This window comes from Poecilia mexicana, unplaced genomic scaffold (assembly GCF_051168715.1).
Source record: "Poecilia mexicana isolate PSO_F unplaced genomic scaffold, ASM5116871v1 scaffold_7, whole genome shotgun sequence".
In the NCBI taxonomy this organism is placed as follows: domain Eukaryota; kingdom Metazoa; phylum Chordata; class Actinopteri; order Cyprinodontiformes; family Poeciliidae; genus Poecilia; species Poecilia mexicana.
In genome coordinates this window covers 14556239-14575232 of record NW_028263376.1, presented here as the reverse complement: position 1 = coordinate 14575232, position 18994 = coordinate 14556239, and the positions used below count along the sequence as shown (strand labels likewise).

Sequence of the window (18994 nt, the reverse complement as noted above, 5' to 3'; positions counted from 1 at the left end):
GGTCTTGTCAGGGGGGTTGCCATGTAAAACTGAGCAATACTTTGTGTTTAAACCAAATTAAAACCAGTTTAAACCTCAAATTCATGATATTTGTTTTTGACCTTTCTTTAAGTTGGATTGAGTCTTTGGTGCCATCTGGTGGTGGTGAAAATTATTACACTCACCTGGTGTTTACATGAACATATCTGTATTTTTTAGCAGTTATTAATTAAACAAACTGTCCTCAAACATATAATTATGTATATTATATGCATTTATAAGTATTTACCCAAGAAAATCAGATTCTGTCATGAATGCAAAGCGGTTTCTACATTTGGCAAAATGGACAAGTAAAGAGAGGGATTCTACCACATCATAACCAACATGATGTTGGTTATGCTTGAGTTGTTGGATCAACAACTCAAGCATAAAGGCGGCTTCAATCAGAAAAAAATACTGTGATTACTTATTGGCAGCTGGTAAGATGTCATGAAACGTCAAGCAGGTAGCCAGCAGAAAAAGACCAGAAATTGATGCACAGTTGTTTACTACCTGTTGTTGCATATTAAAACTACTTTACCTGCCCAAGCTGGTGTTCTTCCCCACCTGCAAACCGGTTAATAACATAATTGTACAGTTGATATTAATTCAAAGTGCTCTACAAACAAAATGTATGTATGTCTTCCCTCTCGCAGGTAATCCTACCATCACAATCACCGTTGGGGAGTTGCAGAACTGAGGCACAGATGCTGATGGGAAAACATACACCAAAAAACACAGAGAGCATGTAATTCTGGACTGGGTCAGTGGTTAAATATTCAGGAAATCAACATTCGTTAGGTGCAATCCAGCTCGGTAGGGCTCAGTGTTGTTGGAGGTTTGTGTCATTAGATAATTAAACTTCATTAAAAGAACAAGAGTTACACAAGGAAACTCAAATTTCTGCAAAGCAAATCTGGATTTCAGTGAAAACTCTTAATATCAGACATCAAACGCTTTGCTTCAGACTCAGATTTGACAATAAGGGAAATAAAACCTCAGACAGCAATAAATCATGTCTAATTATTCCTAATCTTTTATACTGTACGCTGGTGAGAGAGAGAGAGAGAGAGAGAGAGAGAGCGAGCAACATGTTGTAATAGTTGCCCAAGTAAAGACGGAACTGCTCATGAATTTAGATGAGCACATTTGGCTTTGTTTATATTAAAATTTTCTTCAACCACCACTAGAGGACAGGTTACACTTTTATTTTAAAATAAGAAATGGCCTTGCCAAGTTTTATATAAACGTGTGTGCGCGCGCGCACGTGTATGAGGTCGTAGAAAAGGCAAAGGGCAAAGAGAAGTTGACTGTTGTCTCACATTAAAACAATCAGCATGGATTTCCACTGAAAGGGAAGTCTACACAAATTAAGGGCCAGAAAATGATCCTTGTACGGCTTTTCATTGTAGAAATTATATGCAGACATTTGTATAGCGTCTAAAATAATTTAAAAAATGAATAATTTGTAACTCCATGAGGAAGTATATAGCTGGTAACCACACAACACCATTGTGTATTGTGTGTGTGTCAAGTAACATTGCACCTTGATATTTCAGTTTCCCAAGCTGCAGTTTTAAAAAAATATTTTAACTGCGTTCTACAAAAAAATAAAAAAATCAGCTAATTGATGGGTTAATTACTGGAGTCATGTTTCACAGAAAAATCCACAAACAGGTGAATCTGCAAATAGGGAAAGAGTCAATAGGTATGAGTTCACTGTAAATATAATTGCACAAAGTCTTTTCACATTTCATTGCAGAAAGTCCATCCAACACTAGTGGCTGGCTGGCATTTGTAAAGCAACCAATCCAGAAGTGCCATTATTTTCTTTGACATCGGCTGTACCCTCAAGAGTGCAAATAAGTGAGACTGTGGATGCCCACTGTGTGTGTTAATGCAAATTAAGATGTATTTGATGTTTGAATTATTAAAGGGGACTGCATTTTTGTACTTTTCAACCTTTCACTTACAGCAAACAGAGCAGGTTGTGAAACACGTGTAGTTAATATAGAATCTAAACTATGAATGATTGAGCCCGATAGTTAAAGTACGATGCTTTTCTTAACATCCTCACTTGTAGTTACATCGACCTGATCTAAAATTTGTGAGGTTCCCATTCAGTAAAATAGGAAATGTTAACTTTAGGTTCTTTTTTCTTATGTAATAGTTCTTCACTAGGTGATGGGAAGGAATGTAAATGCCATCTTCAAGACAAGAAAATAGGATGCATGTTTTCCAGGAAAAGCCTTCATTTGATATAGCTTCCCAGAAACAGGCAGAGCTGTGGGGAAGATTGCTTGTGATATGTTAAAACAAGTTCTTAAAAAACTCTAAAATAAAAATGGATTTTGTTCTCATCCCCTATTTAATGTCTACCACAGCCAAAGTTCACAATGTACACACATTGCTGGGAGAAGCAGAGAGGTTGAATGTTACCTCACATTAATACAATCAGACTGCAAGGATTTTCTGAAAATGCAGCCTATACAGTGTGTAGGGGTGTTTATTTTGACAATGTGGCAAGTGCCTTGCAAAAGTCTTGCCTCACTTAACATTTTGTCACATGGTAACCACTAACTTCAATGTATATTTTTAGGGTCCCTGTGCTTTAAAATCAAAAGAGTTAGTCATGCTTACCAAACACAGACAACCAACATCGAGCTTTATCAGAACGAAAATCTAGAGAAGCCAGTAATTTATTAATTATGGACTACTTATTCTTATTGAACACAGGGAACCAATATTTGGTTGTATACTTTTACCTTTTTGTCTATTTCTTTGGTTTGTTTTGTTTGCATTTCCTTCTAATTCATGTAAAGCACTTTGAACTGCCTTGTTGCTGTTCAACAAGGCAGTTGAACAGCAACATGCAGTGCCAACCTGCATGTTGCTGTTCAACTGCAACAACTGCATGTTGTCGCTGTTCTCATTACTGTTATCTCTCCTGTAGAGAGATAACAGTCAAGAGAGACTGTTATATCTCTACAGGAGATCTTTGAGATTTTTCTAAGTAATCTTAAAAAGATAACTTTTTAATCTTTCATTTAAATTTTCACTTACTTTTTAATCTATGTGCAAACAGAGCAGGTTGGGAAATACATGTAGTTAATACAGAATCTAAACTATAAATGATTGAGCCCGTTAAGTTAAAGTATAGTGCTTCTCTTAACATCCTCACCAGAAGTTACATCGACCTGATCTAAAATCAAACTGTGTGGTTCCCATTCAATGAAATATTAGGAAATATTAATTTTAGGTTCTGTTGTCTTATGTAATAGTTCATCACTAGGTGATGGGAAGGAATGTAAGTGCCATCTTGAAGATAAGAAAGTAGAGTTTCTGTTTTCCAGGGAAAGCCATAATTTGATGTACCTTCCCAGAAGCAGGTAGAGCTGTGTGGAAGATTGCTTGTGACATGTTAAAACAAGCTTCCAATTAAAAACGGACTTTGCTCTCATTGCTTATATAACAGAAAATTGCACAATCATCCAGCAGGTCTGAGCAGCTTCTGGTGCTGAGCCATCAGCAGATACAATAAATCTATAAAGTCACTGCATGACCATAAGATTTTATTCTCATATTGTTATGACATTATTCTTGTATTATTTCAACCTTATTCTTGTACGAATTTATTTTTGTAGTATTCTTGTAATATTGTTATTTTATTTGCATATTAGTTTTTCTTCTCGTAACTTAACCTTATTCTCAAAATTCTCATTTTATTCTCATTACGACTATTTTCTCATTTTATTTTGTATTCTCGTCCAACTTTGTTTTCATAATTTTATTTATTTTTGGTAATATCGCCTAAATACTCCGGTCTAGAAGTTGAACTGAGTTTCATATTTTTGCATGTTTGCTGTAGAGTAGAGGTCAGCAATTAGGCAACTTTACCTGTTTGCAGTTCATGCAAAGCAAACAGCAACCTCTGCAACTGCCCACAAAACTTGGAAAAGCTTGAGGGAATGTTGTGGTCCATTTTGTCGGTGCTGTTAGCCCCGTTAGGAGATTTCAGATTCTCATAGTGTCACAGCTGCTGCTGAGCTGTGACCACTCACACCTGATCATCATCACCTTGATCCCCAGCTGCTGCTATATAAGGACGGATCTTCCCCCTGCACGGCGTCAGATTGCTGTGAAACCCTCAGCGGTAACACCGTCAGGACTACTGTAGTAACTTGAGCTAACTGCCCAGTAACTAACCTGTCTGTCTCTTCCTTCTGCCTAGTTGCCTCTCCTGTCCCCGATCCTGACCCCCACCACTGGTTTTGGACCTTCTGGCTTCGACCCCCTGTCTGTCTGACCCTGAGATCTGGAACCCGTTTTGATCTGGATTTGGACCTGCTGGCTCTGACCCCCTGTCTGTCTGACCCTGAGATCTGGAACCCGTTTTGATCTGGATTTGGTCCTGCTGGCTCTGACCCCCTGTCTGTCTGACCCTGAGATCTGGAATTGCCTGACCCTGATTTGGATTCCCTGGTTCTGACCCTGGCCTGTCTGACCAAGAAATCGTTTATTTCCTATTAAACACCAGTTTTTGTATTTACTGTTCAGTCCCTGCGTCCATCAGTTCCTGGTCGTGTCACATAGTGCATGTGTGGGCTCTAACCGGCCGCTATTTAGGCCTCCAACAGTCCAGAGGTCAGGACTTTGTGTTCCCACTAAGCACACAAGTAGTAGTTACACAATACAACTGGTCCCGGCAACAACTGGAGGCTTTAGATTTTTAGGGGCAATTACTTTTGAATGCAGGGCCAAATATCGATTTTTCTTACTAAATTAAATAACCTTTTAAATGCATTTTTTGTTTTTATTCAGGTTGTCTTGATATAATATTGAAGTTATTTTGATGATGTGAACTATTTAAGTGTGACAGAAAAGTAAAAACAGTAATAAAGTAATTCATATGCAAACAGAAATGAAAAATCAGGAACCTCTGACTTCATGGTAATGAAATACATCATGTATAGAGAAATTAAGCTGGATTTTTTTATATGTTTTGCTTTTTGAACATTAATGTTGACTTGTTTTATAACTGTATGATGTTTTTTATGTTTTTATAATGATGTGAAATCACAATAATTTCAAGTTCAAATTGAACTTGATTATTCACAGAATAGCTTCAACTTTGTCTTTAACACTAGAGAAGTCTGTTTCACTTTAGGTCAGTGAAGAAACACTCATCTGTTTACTTCCTACATTGGATTCTGAAAACACCATGCAACTTAACAGAGATGTAAAATACATAATACTGATTTGAATAAAGTAAAACTTATGCATTGTTCATGTTATACTAGGATATTCATTCATCAACTTGACCTGTTTGGTTTACTTAAACTCAACTGTAACAACAATTAATGTTTTAAAAGATATTAACCAGTCTTGACTGTGATGTTTGAGGCTCAATTTTATATTAAAAGTACCTTTCGAAAATTGTAGGTAGTCAACTTTTCAATACAGCTACATTTATGTATGACATTTTTTAAAGGTCTGACTTAATATCCAAATTGTGAATAAATTTTCATTAATTATAAGTGGAAAAATCCTCATAATTAATAAAAATAAAGGCTGTCAAACAACCATGTTTGTAACTAATCTGCATAATGGTTAGACTTAGTGATAAAGTTCCTGAATTAAAATGAATTTTCATAATATTCTGATTTATTGAACAGGTTTGTACATTAAGCTTGATTCTTAGACAAAAATATTTTCTTTTGACCCTGTGATTGTTGGATTTATTGATGCATTTGAGCAAGACTGCACAAAAATAGCAAAGCAAACATTAGGAGGGAACAGTTTTTTATTTGCAGTGTTTACAGAGGGTCTGGTGGGGGCTAGTTAAAATATGCTTACATGTAGAGCCAGCCTATGGGCAGGTTTATTTAGGAACATGAAGTTATATATTCACTTGCATTTCACCCAGCAGCTGACCATGACTGCTGCATGACAAGGGCAGACATTTCATTGCCAGTAGTTTGGATTAGAATTGAAAGAAACGGAAACTACCAAGGCTGAAGGTGAGATTCAGTTTTATCAACCTATCAGATTTCATCTTACTGCAGATAATACTGCATTTCATCATTTCAAAGATAAATGCTGCAACATTTACTAAGACACTGATTCATTTTTTTACTTGTATGCTGTACTTTCCCCTCACAATTGTGCTCATTTCAGTTTTGAAGGAACGGAGGCCGCTGCCTACACCTTTATTGTCTTTTTGTTTCACTTTGCAAAACCAATCCAGAGTTTTCCCCAGACAACTTGCTAAGCCCGTTGGTTGGGGCGCCGAGGTGATTTACTGGCTGTCTACCGTGACTGCCAGTGAACAGATGTTAAAACATGTTAACAGGAAATGTAAAAATATTACTGGGTAATTATATGTTATGGGAAAACACTGCCAGTGAACTGCTATTTAAACCAACAACTAGTCTTAAAAACAACAAATCAAAAAATACAACTAAAATGAATATTAATTATTTGCATTTCAATCCAAATTAAGTCAGTGGCTCCATAAGGCCCCCAGGGGTTCAGAGGCCCCATAAATGCTAATATTTTAACAGAGACCACAGATACATAAATGTAACATTTATTTATTGAGATTGTTAATGCTGCTAAATTTGATTTAATGGTTTCAGCATACATAAATTTAAGTATTTTAAAATGTTTAACATTTAAATGTAAGATTTTAAGGAGCTGGCAAGTTTACTTTGTAGCAGTTCAAAGAACAATATTCATAGTTAGATTGTTTTGTTACCATAGCAACAATTTGATGCTATGAGTTTAATCTTGGAGTTTAAGCTCTGTTTGTTCACAAATACAAATTTGTAAACTGCAATTACAACTTTAACGCTCAGAGCAACAGAGACGCTAGCAATCCGGATTAAATTTATGAATTTGTTTTTTTGAGGGGGGATTTTTAACTTTTCTCATAAAAAAACAAGCAACGCTTAGCCTCTTAACTTGGAGGGGGGGCTAGTGAAGTATGGCGGGCCGCTATGCATATAATACACAATAATACACCCTGCAATCATGCATGTAGTTATGCATGTTCTGCATTATCAAACTTGGAAGCAATCAAACTTTCCAACTTGAGAACATGTACAGTTGCATGATTTGTTTGTATCTGCATCTGTATTTGTGTCTGTTCATCTTTTTTTTTTTCACGTTTCTCTCTGGCTTGTCTGTCTCGAGAACATATAGCTTGCACATGTAAGCTATATGTGCTAACAAGTGCACATATAACTAACCAGCAACCATCTTATTAGGTTGCTGGTTAGAGGATGTGGCTCAGGTAAAAAGTCACAACGAAGCCGAGAATAGTGGCAACAGAAATATGATCAAAAAAAGGAAAAACTCCAACGTAAACAACAAGCACTGTTGATTGTAGTCATTCATATTCAGTAGAGAGAGATGTTGATTTAATTGGAGGAGTTGACTGGACTGCTTGAAAATATATTACGATAAGATAAACATGTAAATCACTTTGAGTTGCCTTGTTGCTGAAAATATGTGACGCAAACAAAATTGTCTTGCCTTAAAGTAGCAAAGCAGCTAGAGACCATCAAACCACTACCACCACTTTTTAACTTCTAATTTTTTTTTTCCTGAAAAGTTGTTTTAATTGGACTTGCACCTTCACAACAGGTTTTACTTTTGTCTTCTCAATTTGTCTTCAATATTGTCAAGATGTTTTCTAGGAAAAGTGGGATTGATTTTTCTGTTAATTTTTGGGTTCCTGGATGAATAAACTTTAAGGGGTTTGAATTAAAACATATTTTCAAATACAAAAGATCAAGTATAAAACTAAATAACCTGGGAAAAAACAGAAATTGGATAGAAGTTTGTGAAAGGTAAATTTTACACCACTGTTTCTTTATTATTATTATTTTGTTATTATATAGAGAGATTTGCTTGATTTATTGACTCCAGTTGTGGCAATGGATGCTTTAGAAGTTCAAATGTTTCTAAAGTGGCACAAGTACTGGAAACAATTAACATACTTCTCTTAGGTCCAAACAAAAGTATCCAAAATCCAAATTTTTAGCTGTTATTGTAAAGATATATATGCAATGTATGTGTATACATGCATATTTAAATATAAATCAGTGTATGTGTACATGCATGCATGTATATGGACATTAGCTGCTGAGTCTATGGATAAAGTATGCTTTAGCCTATTCCTTTACTGGTAATTTATTGGTTTGCAAAATAGCATTTTATTTATTTATTTATTTATTTATTTATTTATTTATTTATTTATTTATTTAACATTGTAAATTTACCAAAATAAAGTTAATCTGAATCTGACATTCTGTGTCTGTTTCACAGAAATGAGTCCAGTTCTGGTGATCCTACTGTTGTCTGCATCGCTGCTGTCTACTGGTGACAGTGGAAAAGTGTTGGTTTTCCCAGTGGATGGGAGTCACTGGCTGAACATGAAAATCCTTCTGGAGGCGTTACATTCTCGGGGGCATGAAATAACGGTGTTCCGCTCCTCAACCAGCTGGTACATTTCTGAATTTTCCCCCCTTTACACGTCCATTACGATTGCCCAGGAGCAGCCAGAAAGTCTCGAGAGCCAAGAAGTCATGACTTCCTTCCTGCAGAGGTCTATGGAAATCCGTCAAAATAAAGGAACATTATGGGCTTTCTTTCAGTTTTACAGGAATCTGTTCAATTTGTTTGGAGGTGCAGGAAAGAAGGGTGCAGTAAAAATGGTCACCAGCATCTTTGAGAATGAGACTCTGATAAGGCAGCTAAATGAAACTGGATATGATCTTTTTCTGACGGACCCTGAGTCCCCAGGAGGAGTGCTGCTGGCACACTATCTCAAGCTTCCCTTGGTGTTGAATGTACGCTGGATTCCCGGTGGAGAGGGTCACTTTTCTCTCGCTCCTTCTCCACTGTCCTACATTCCTGCTGTGTTCTCCCATTTCTCTGACAAAATGCCCTTTGTCCAAAGAATCCATAATATTATCTTTCACGGCATGTTGGTCTACATGCAATACTTTGTTTCTGGTCCAAAATACCGGGTTATATGTGATAAATATTTTAGAGATGACGTGAATACTTTGTCTCTAATACAGGCTGCAGATCTCTGGCTAATGCGGGTTGATTTTACCTTTGAGTTCCCTCGCCCCACTATGCCCAACGTCATCTACATTGGGGGCTTCCAAGGTAAACCATCTAAGCCTTTGTCATCGGATTTAGAGGAGTTTGTGCAGAGCTCTGGTGAACATGGAGTAATTGTGATGACTCTGGGCACTCTGCTGAGCGACCTTGGCCCTGAGATGTCAGAAACCTTTGCATCAGTGTTTGCCAGCCTCCCTCAGAAAGTTTTGTGGAGACATATTGGTAAACAACCAGCTGCTTTAGGGAACAACACTATGCTGGTTAAATGGTTGCCTCAAAATGACATCCTTGGCCATCCTAAAACTAAGGTTTTCATCACACACGGAGGCACCAATGGCATCTACGAGGCCATCTACCATGGTGTACCAGTTCTAGGCATTCCACTCATCTTTGACCAGTACGACAACATCATCCGTCTGAAGGCAAGAGGTGTGGCTGAGATAGTCGACGTGACAAAAATGACTGTCGACTCTCTGAAAAGTGCTCTGAAGTCCATTTTAGATCCAGAAAAGCCCTACAAGCAGAACATGGTCAAACTATCACAGCTTCATCATGACAAACCAATGAAAGCCCTTGACAGTGCTGTATTCTGGATCGAGTATGTCATGAGGCATCGGGGTGCGCCACACTTGCGCTCCGAATTTTATAAGCTGCCATGGTATGCCTACTACTGCCTAGATGTGATGGCATTCTGTTTAGCAATTATGTTACTTATCATTTTGTTGATCTTGGTTTCCTGTAGAGCCTGCTTTAACAGTTTGATAAGAAACAGGAAGTCTAAGCTTGAATAGAGGTAGTTCTTGTAAGTCAGCAAGAGCAAAAATGTACAGGGTATTACCATATACATTTTCTTGAGAATACTATCATGAGCCACACAATATGTCCTCTAAACAATAATATGGTGAAAAAAGTTTTAACCTCAATAAACACCACAGTATATACCTGATGAAACCATTTTTGATACTCCAGTAAAAAACATTTTGGAACAACTATTACTACTATTTACTACTTATCAGAAGATTAGTAGTTTCGATGTTAACTTTTTGGGCAACAAGGCAACTCTTTTGGTGAGATGGAAACAATGAATCGGATACAAAACCCATTACCCAGAGTCTTTGTCTGCTATTAAACAAAGCAGAAAAACATTAGCAAAGGCAGCACCAACACTACTGCATATCACATTTTTATTCAGCAGTTTAAGATTATTTTCTAATTGTTTTTGTATTGTTATTATTTTGTAGCAAGATACTGAAAAATGAAAACGGATTGTTTAGCTTTATTGCTATTTTAATGTGTCTGTCAATATGGTGGCACTTGGAAATCTTAGAACTTTGTTGTCGTTATGAAAAGTTTAATTATTTACAAATGTCTCAAACTGTAAATAGCGATAGTGACTGACTAGTGCTGCCAAAACAATCAAAGACTGTACTAGTTTTTGCTCATTTGCAAAATGCATTTTTATGGATTCTTTGAGGAGAGCATACAGGAGTGGAAAGTAATATGCAACAAAACCTCCAAATTCACTTAGTTTCCATATCAGCAATGAGTAATATTTAATTATTGTAAGATGTAAATTCTCAAAGTTTAAAATGAAATAAGTTCACATGGGAATCCTTAATATGTCTCTGAGAAAGCTGCTAAAGAGTTTTCTGTAGTGCTGCCACATGGCTAAACTAAGTACATGTACAACTATATCAATGCATGTCATTATTTGATGTTTTCATTAAAGCATATAAATATTTATGTATATGTTTGAGTTGATTACTTTGGTTAGAAAGGCAGTTTTTCAATCTCAACTCAATGTGTGAACAGAATGAATACTTTCAAAGGTTTCTGAGTCCTGCCTAAATCTATTGCTGCTATGCATGAGGCTAGTGCAGAAAACTGTTGCAGGTTTATAATCACACAATTCTTGAAAGGTACATCAGAAAAGCAGAAATTGGTAACAGGAAAAAATGTGTTTTGCATTATCAGATGGAAAAAGCTACTGCGTCTTGACACCACACCAAACATTGTTTAAAAAAAGTGTCTTCCTGTTTTAGAAACACTTATAGTGCCTAGAAGAAAAACAACAAATTATAATTCTGCACTGCTATAATTTCCAGTCAGGGTGTGCATGACTACTTTATCTGTTGGAAGAAGAAGAAGGCAGAGTTTCAGCTCACATTCAGGATTTGACACAGTGACACTGACAGCGGTTCATGTGCTATATTCAAGTTAATTTCCTAAATAACATGTAAATGAGATCAAAACTGTTCAAAATGTAAAGCTGTAATTAGCTTTAAAAGTATAACCGTTATTTTTGCTTTCAGACATGAATATGAATGTTGGTGCTGTTTCCTTAAAATTGTTAGTAACACTTGGTTTGCCATCTAAAGAAAAATGTCGTTTCTAATGAACTGGCAAAAAGGTTCTGGTACCTGCAACATTTCTACAGAAATGCTGCTTCATGTACGACAACTGAAACCGTTTTGTAAGCACTGCAATTCTGCGGTGAATAATCAAGATCTTTGATAAAAGATGAATCACATAAAACATAAAATAATTAAGATGTTCATGTTTGGGAGGGGTGTTTGTAAATATTGAAACTGTATGTGTGACAAATATATTTTCAGATCAGTATACCACTTAATTTTATAAAATATATTCCCTCTAGTCCAGATTCTAACACACCAATATAAGCATAAGTCAAAAGTGGACTAACTAACATTGTACAAGGTCTTATTATTCTAAAATAATAGGATTCTCATTATTCTATTGCTATTCTAGTAAAACATCGAAACCGATCTGACTTCATTTTAAATTTATTAAATGTTTTTGCATCTGACAACATAAGAAAAAAGAAAACAAAACATAAAAAACAATACAAAAATATAAAAAGGTACCAATTATTATATTGAATCAAAAAGAAAAATGTCACACTTCATCTGGTTCACTCTGTGGTACCGGCGAAGAGCAGGAATTTGACTTAAACAATCGGCTGAACATCTGTTGACCTCCCTGCAGCTGCTGCCTGAGGTGAGCACCCATGTCTTCATAAACGTGGAGGTAAACCAGCGGGTTAAGAGCGCTGTTCAGACTTACAAGACCACGACTTGCCTGACGAGCAATGAAGACTCCTGAATCCCATTTGGGACATGTCTCCTGATGTATCAGGACTCTGGAATACATGCTGAGGTTCTTGAAGACATGGTAGGGTGCATAACAAAGCAAGAAGAGAAGAATCAAAATGACCAACAGCTTCAAGCTTCGTTGTTTCAGGTCCTGGTCAATCGTTTTTGAGCGGCAGACTACCAGAGTCACATGTCCGTAGCTCCAAATGGTGATAAGGAATGGGATGCAAAATCCAAATGACGTCCATATGATGGAGTAATTCAGGTAACTCTCCATATGTTCATTTGAGGTGCTGTCAAAACATTTTGATCCGTTTTGAAATGTTTTTTGGTAGAACATGTCTGGGAGACTTTGAGCTCCCACCAGAATCCAAACAACGACTGAGATGATCACAGAGTGAGTCGTAGTCAATCTCCCCATTGCTCTCATAGGATGGACGATGGACAGGTACCTGTACACACTTATACAGGTGAGGAATCCAATGCTGCAGTACAGATTGAGGTTGAAGCAAAATCTTGTTACCAAGCAGAATCCTTCTTCAAAAATCCATGTATTTCCTTTAAGGTGGTACATGATCAGAAAGGGGAGAGTGAGCAGATACAAAATATCTGCTAGTCCAAGATTTAGGACAAAGATGTTGATATTCCCCAGTTTCCTCCAGTTGCGCCGCAAAGAGTTCAATCCCCATCCATTAGCAATCAGTCCAACAATAAACACCAAGATGTGAAGAGTTGGCAGAATTATATGTTCAAATAATTTCTTCTTATCTGGTTGAGGACAACTGGTATTATTCATTTTGTCTTTCAGAAACAAATGATATCAGCCCTTCTCCTCTGAGGCTCTGCTCACAGATGAATATAAACTGAAAGAAAACACTCCTAAATAACTTCCTTTTTGAAGCCCCGCCTAGTTGTAGGCGGATATAGCTGTGCATGTAAAAAAAAAAGAAAAAGAAAAAAAACTACAACACCCTGTCCAAACCTGTCTAGAGAGTCTTATCACACTAAGTTATGGTGCAGATTTTACTTCTTTGGAAGTGAAAGAGAAATTAAGAAGTGCAAATGATTCATTATAATAAAACCTGGAAATGACATATGACCTTTGTAGCAAAGCCCTTAAAAATGACAAGTAATTTTTAATTCATCATTTCAGATAAAACAAAAGAACAGGTGCACTGCAAAAACAAAATCTTATTTTTTGGTCTAGGTTCTACTGTAAATATCTTAGTACACTTGAAATAAGCTTGTTTTTAGTAAATAATTCCTTAATATTGATAAAATACGAGTTCTACTGGAATATTAACATATGACATGGGATAAATGTCTTCTTATAAATGAAATAATATGCCAATGGAACAAGTACTTTTACATCAACTGAGGAATTATTGACTAATTGCATACTAGTGACAAGATGGCCTTACTATGAATGTTGGCTCTGGTCCTCCATCAGTTTCAATTACATTAAAGATTTTTTTGTTCTTGGGTTGTCCCTGAGTTTCACTGAGTTCAATTATCTCCTCAATTGTTCTGAGTAATTTACACCATTATGTCCCCCGTTGGTCCGGTTTCACACAATAAATAAGGTCTGGTAATGAAGAGAGAAGGCAGTTGGAAACAATGCAGTTTTTAGTTAGAAATGAAGTTATTCAAAAACAAAAATGATACAGTAACTTTATAAAATTAGGGCAAAAATAAGCTCTCAACCAAAAAAAAAACAGTAAGGAGCTTCTTTTTTGTTTTTGAAGAGATCCAATGCTATACTGGTTGAATACTTTCAGTTCCAAAAAATTTCAGAGTAAAGATTAGAAATAGCTTGGGGCCTTGTCAGTGGGGTTGCCATGTAAAACTGAGTAATACTTTGTGTTTAAACCAAATTATTTATATGTATTATATGTATTAGTATTGTCATGTATTAGAATTGTATGTTCATATAATTTCGTATTGGGTCGAGAGTAGTTGGATGTATTCATTTTGTCTTTCAGAAACAAGTCCTTTCAGCCCTTCACCGGGAACCGGGAAAACACGCCCTAAATAACTTTCTTTTGATGCCCTGCCTACCCGCAGGCAGATTTGGTTGTGCATGTAACTGCAATATCCTGTCCAGATCTGGCTAGTGTAGGCTTGTTGTTATTACAGTTGTTGAGCAGACTTTATTCGTTTGAAAGTGAAAGAAATACAAAAATAAATAAATAAATAGAAATGATTAAAAATGGAGAACAATGCAGAGCAACTGTTGAGTAAATCATGTATACCACAATAATGCATTCTTTTGTTTTGGTTCAATAGTAACAGCCGTGTGGATGGGTGCGCGTGCAGGATACATAATACATATATGCTGCAGCAACAAAACCAATAGAGCTGCAGAATTTTCAGCAATAAAAACATCTGAATGGAGAAAAAAGAAAGCAGCAGCAGCAAAAGGTTGCATTTCCATGCAAAAATCTCCAGTTAAATGGGGAAAAAAATCTCACTTCATTGTGTAAAAATACACATTAGGTATAGTAAAAATAAAAAAACTATTGTTGTAATATAAATTTTTTCCAATTGTGTGAACACACAGGCTAATGCCAGTCTTTCATCAGCAATCATTATAGCTGCATAAAATAGTTTTTTGTTTTTCCGAGTAACAGCTGAATATGTAATCATGTTTCTAATTAGTCAAATCGCAGACTGTTAAATTGAACATTTGTACATTTTAATGTATATTTTCTGCCATTTTGGAAATATGGCAATGTTCACAGGTGCAAGCTGGGTCTGTTGCAAAAAATAAGAAAAAAAATCAGCTTTCAAAAGTATTGAAATAATTTTTGTTTCAATCTACTAAACATGTGTCATTCCATTGAATTTTGTTCTGCATTCGACAAGTCATAAAACAAATTTGAACTGTAATATAAATCCAGCGATGACTTTGGAAAGCAAAAATACCTTTAAAGTACATTTAAAATATTTTTATTGTTATATTTGTACTTTTTAGCAGCACAAATGCCTAAGCAGCGACCAGTCGAGCCATTTTGGATCTCAAAGTTACGTCACGGTGCGTACTGTCTCGATTCTCACATTTTTGCACACCTGCGCACTCAAACCTTTATGTGCATTTCAACCGAGTCCACACTTCATCAAGAGGCGTAGGGTGCAGCCTGAGTATTGGGACCGGGCCGTGGAAGCACACACACACATGCCTGCACACGCATGCACGTGTATACACACATAAATTAAGGAAATGACATCAGGACCTTAGACAGAAGGCGGAGGTTTTTCCCCTAAGGAAACCTGGCGCTGGATCAGCGATGTATTGATTTCAACTCGCTGACTCTTCTTGAACCTCATACGTTACATCTCCAACCAAGCTGGAGAAAGGATAATCTCCAACATGCTATAAAATTACACAGTCACAGATTACCAGCAATAATTTGGGTAATTTAGCCTGTTGATAGAGAAAACAATGGAGGTTCATTTTTCAGTCATATTATCACAATGTTATTCATCCATTGGTAAATACCACAGTTTCAAACAAAATATTTATTTAGCAAGCTAAGTATTTAGCTTACGAACTAGATATTAAATTCTGATTTAGGTAGCTGAATATTACGTTTACGGGTAATGTACGCAGAACTAAATATTAAGCTACTATGCCAATTTTCTTGGATATAAGGAAAGCGAACTATTGTGTTTCAGCTTTTGTCAAAGAACAACACACATTATATTAAAGGTTTCAACTAGTTAAAAAGAATATAAGAGAAGGGTTTTAATGTATTGGTCTTTAAAGTCACTCTGTCCATCATGGTCATCTTAGAAAGATGTAAACATTCAAATATAAATAAAAATAGTTATTTTAAGAACCACAATAAAGCCTAACTTTGTTACAAATTAAAATGGCAACAATTGACTTTTCTCCTTAAATATTCAAGGTAAGAACTAAAATATAAGTCAATGTTTTTACAGCCAAAATATTTGCTGGTAATGGTGCATATTGTAGATCTACAGTCAGAGCAATGACATCAATAAATACCTGTCAAAATATTGCCACTAATGTATGCCATCCACTTCAGTGGACAGGTGATCAGTTGTAATTTCTCCAAATTCAAAGTTGTTATTTGGAAAATACATCGGTAGTATTAGTCTTTAGGGGTTGCTTGATGTCACAATATTTTTTTTACCTGCAAGAGTTTTCTACACTAGAAGGAGGGACTGGATATTCCTGAGATGGTCGGCATCCTTTTTCATCTGTCTGCCATATTGGATTTAACTAAATTTTCTTTCACTTGCAGTGGATGGCCAGTAGATGCCAGTGTATTGCATGATGCACTTGTGTTCACTTTAGTGGTCTGTGTGCATTTACAAAATAAAAACTCACATATTCACAAGAAAACGGCTTTTGGCTGTCCACTGTCCGCTGTGCATGAAATGGGTTATTTATATAATCCGTGGTCTGAGATCCTAACAGGGCGATGTTACTCAGTGATTAAATATATTTGGCGAAGTTTGTGAAGTCAAGATCCTACCTGTGAGACACAGAGTTAACTTAGTTCCTGTAAGTTTTTGTCAGACAAAATGTGTAAATTCAGGACATATTTGAAATATTTTTAATACAAAATGTTTAAGTGATTTAATGTGACACATTGTGATGAATCCTTCAGCAAGGCTGCAGACAGCAAAACAAAAGGTTTGCATACATCCAATGTTTAAGTCTCATTCATGCAGCAGCCCACTGCAGGCCAAGGACTAGCACAACATGGTCAAGATTATCTTAATATAAAATTAAATGCATAAAACGGTTACTATCTGATTCAATGGGCATATTAATAATTGTTTAATTGCTAAAGTCCTCCTTCTCAACTCTTTACATTACTGGTAAAAATGTCACTCACAACTGACTAATGTTTAAAAAGTTACCATTCCATCCATGCAAATGTCCATGCCAATTTCTCCTACTAAAGAGAGTGTACTTACAATGTGCTGTTTTTATCAAAAATAATTAAAACTTACAGCATTTCTTCATTTTTCTGAGTATTAATTGAGTTTTTTATGCATATTTCTGGCACCTTAATGCAGTTAGAGACCCTCTAAATAAAACAAACACATCCACAGGGTTTGTCTAAAACTGTAAATATGCATTAAACGCCCCCAGAATTTATAATTTCTTCTTATTTTGGTCACAAGTAAAGGGAATGAACATGGGTCTGCAGCCATCAAGACAGGTGTTAAACTAAACCATCAGAAATCAAAAGAGCAGCAGACTAAACAGAACGCAGTGCAAGATACACAGATGTACTGAAAAGAAAACCTCCGACATCTGCAGTAGGGGAGCCGTGCGAAGAGAGGTGATCTGTGCTAGCTGTGAGCTATAAATAATTTTATTAGCCTAACTGTGAAGTTAGGATAATGTATTCTTGCTGGCTGCTTTCAGGCAACATGTGCAGTACAGTGAGTGCTGATGTAGATGTTGGACAAGTGTTGCCAGGAGTCCTGCAGCTAAACTGAAATATGAACAAACTGGTTGGGGGAGAAGATGAAACAAAAGTTGCAATAACCTGTTTGCATGACTTTGCACACACAACACCTTGTTCAACCACCTTTTCATCCAGTTTCAGTACTGAGTTTACGCCTGTCATTAAACACAGTGAATATGATTAACCTGAAATAAGAACAGCTAGCTGTTTTCGCAGGAATTTTCCTAACCTTTGCTTATTTGTTTCCTTCAGATTTTAACATGCAGCACTGAGTGTGTTTCTTTTCTCACTCCTCCACTCATCCATTTTGGCTTGTTTGGCAGAGGCATTTGCTGTGTGGTTTAGAGATCTCACTTATTTTTGAGGAGTATCTTAGGTTGCAAATTTACTCTTGTTTGGAAAGTAAAGGTGTTAAATTAACTTTTTCTTTTGGGAGGCTCAAGCCACATTATTATTTACTTATTAATAAACTCCATTAATTTGCTATTTTCCTGTCTGTTGGCTTTTCATTCTTCCCAGAACATCATTTATTGTTATATCCCCATCATTTCCTAAGCACCATCTGGAGACGTAACAAAGATAAAGATGAAAAAGTTACAAAGGATTCAAAAAACTCAGTTGCATAAAGGTATCAGTCATGATGGTGTGAATTTATGAAAAATATATTTTTTACTCCATGACACAATGAAGAAAAAGACCAGTAATTGTACAGAATGAATAGACTCAAACTGGTGAGTGAGGATGACAAGCGGCTGAGAAGACATTTCTCAAACTGCTGGTTGTGTTTAAGCAACAAAATCTCCTATTTTATTCATATTTCTGGACAAAAAGTTTGGTTGCAAGACAGAATTTTTTTTTCTCTAAGAAAACACCGAGATCAAGCTAAAACATAAAAAATTTTTGTTGATTGTCGTGATCAAACATCAAAGATCGATGACAAAAAAAAGTAACAGAAGAAACATGCAAGGGGAGAAATACTTTTTCAAACACCTGCATTCATAATTTTGATTGTGTGAGGACAAGAACAAAAAAAATAAATAAATTCAGATGGGTAAAAATAGACTGTATAATGAACTGGATTTCACATCCTCACATATTTATCCATTATTCCAAAAAAGCAGCAAAATCAATAGCACTAGTAGTTTGATTTAGGATTTAATTATGATTTTTTTTTAGTATGTGGCAACAATGGTCAACGAGTTAGAAGAATACAAAACATGCAGAACTGAACAACAATTTAATTCATGGCATGGTCAGTTTAACAAAAAACTTCTTGTT

At 36.1% G+C, this 18994-nt stretch overlaps 2 protein-coding genes across 2 annotated transcripts; one reads left to right on the top strand and one right to left on the bottom strand.

The window, feature by feature from the left end:
• The first annotated feature begins 5692 nt into the window (after positions 1–5692).
• On the top strand, positions 5693–10900 carry LOC106910843 (UDP-glucuronosyltransferase 2B17-like). Its single transcript, XM_088007126.1, has 2 exons — positions 5693–6038; positions 8350–10900. The coding sequence occupies exon 2, from the start codon at positions 8352–8354 to the stop codon at positions 9942–9944; it is 1593 nt and encodes a 530-aa protein (XP_087863252.1). The 5' UTR covers positions 5693–6038; positions 8350–8351; the 3' UTR covers positions 9945–10900.
• Positions 10901–11941: 1041 nt separating this feature from the next.
• LOC106910839 (P2Y purinoceptor 1-like) lies at positions 11942–13249 on the bottom strand. Its single transcript, XM_014977527.2, has one exon. The coding sequence runs from the start codon at positions 13060–13062 to the stop codon at positions 12070–12072; it is 993 nt and encodes a 330-aa protein (XP_014833013.2). The 5' UTR covers positions 13063–13249; the 3' UTR covers positions 11942–12069.
• Between the last annotated feature and the right edge of the window lie 5745 nt (positions 13250–18994).

Bases quoted from the DNA above. Each gene is read 5' to 3' on its own strand.
- LOC106910843 (XM_088007126.1), top strand. From the start codon at position 8,352: ATGAGTCCAGTTCTGGTGATCCTACTGTTGTCTGCATCGCTGCTGTCT.
- LOC106910839 (XM_014977527.2), bottom strand. From the start codon at position 13,062: ATGAATAATACCAGTTGTCCTCAACCAGATAAGAAGAAATTATTTGAA.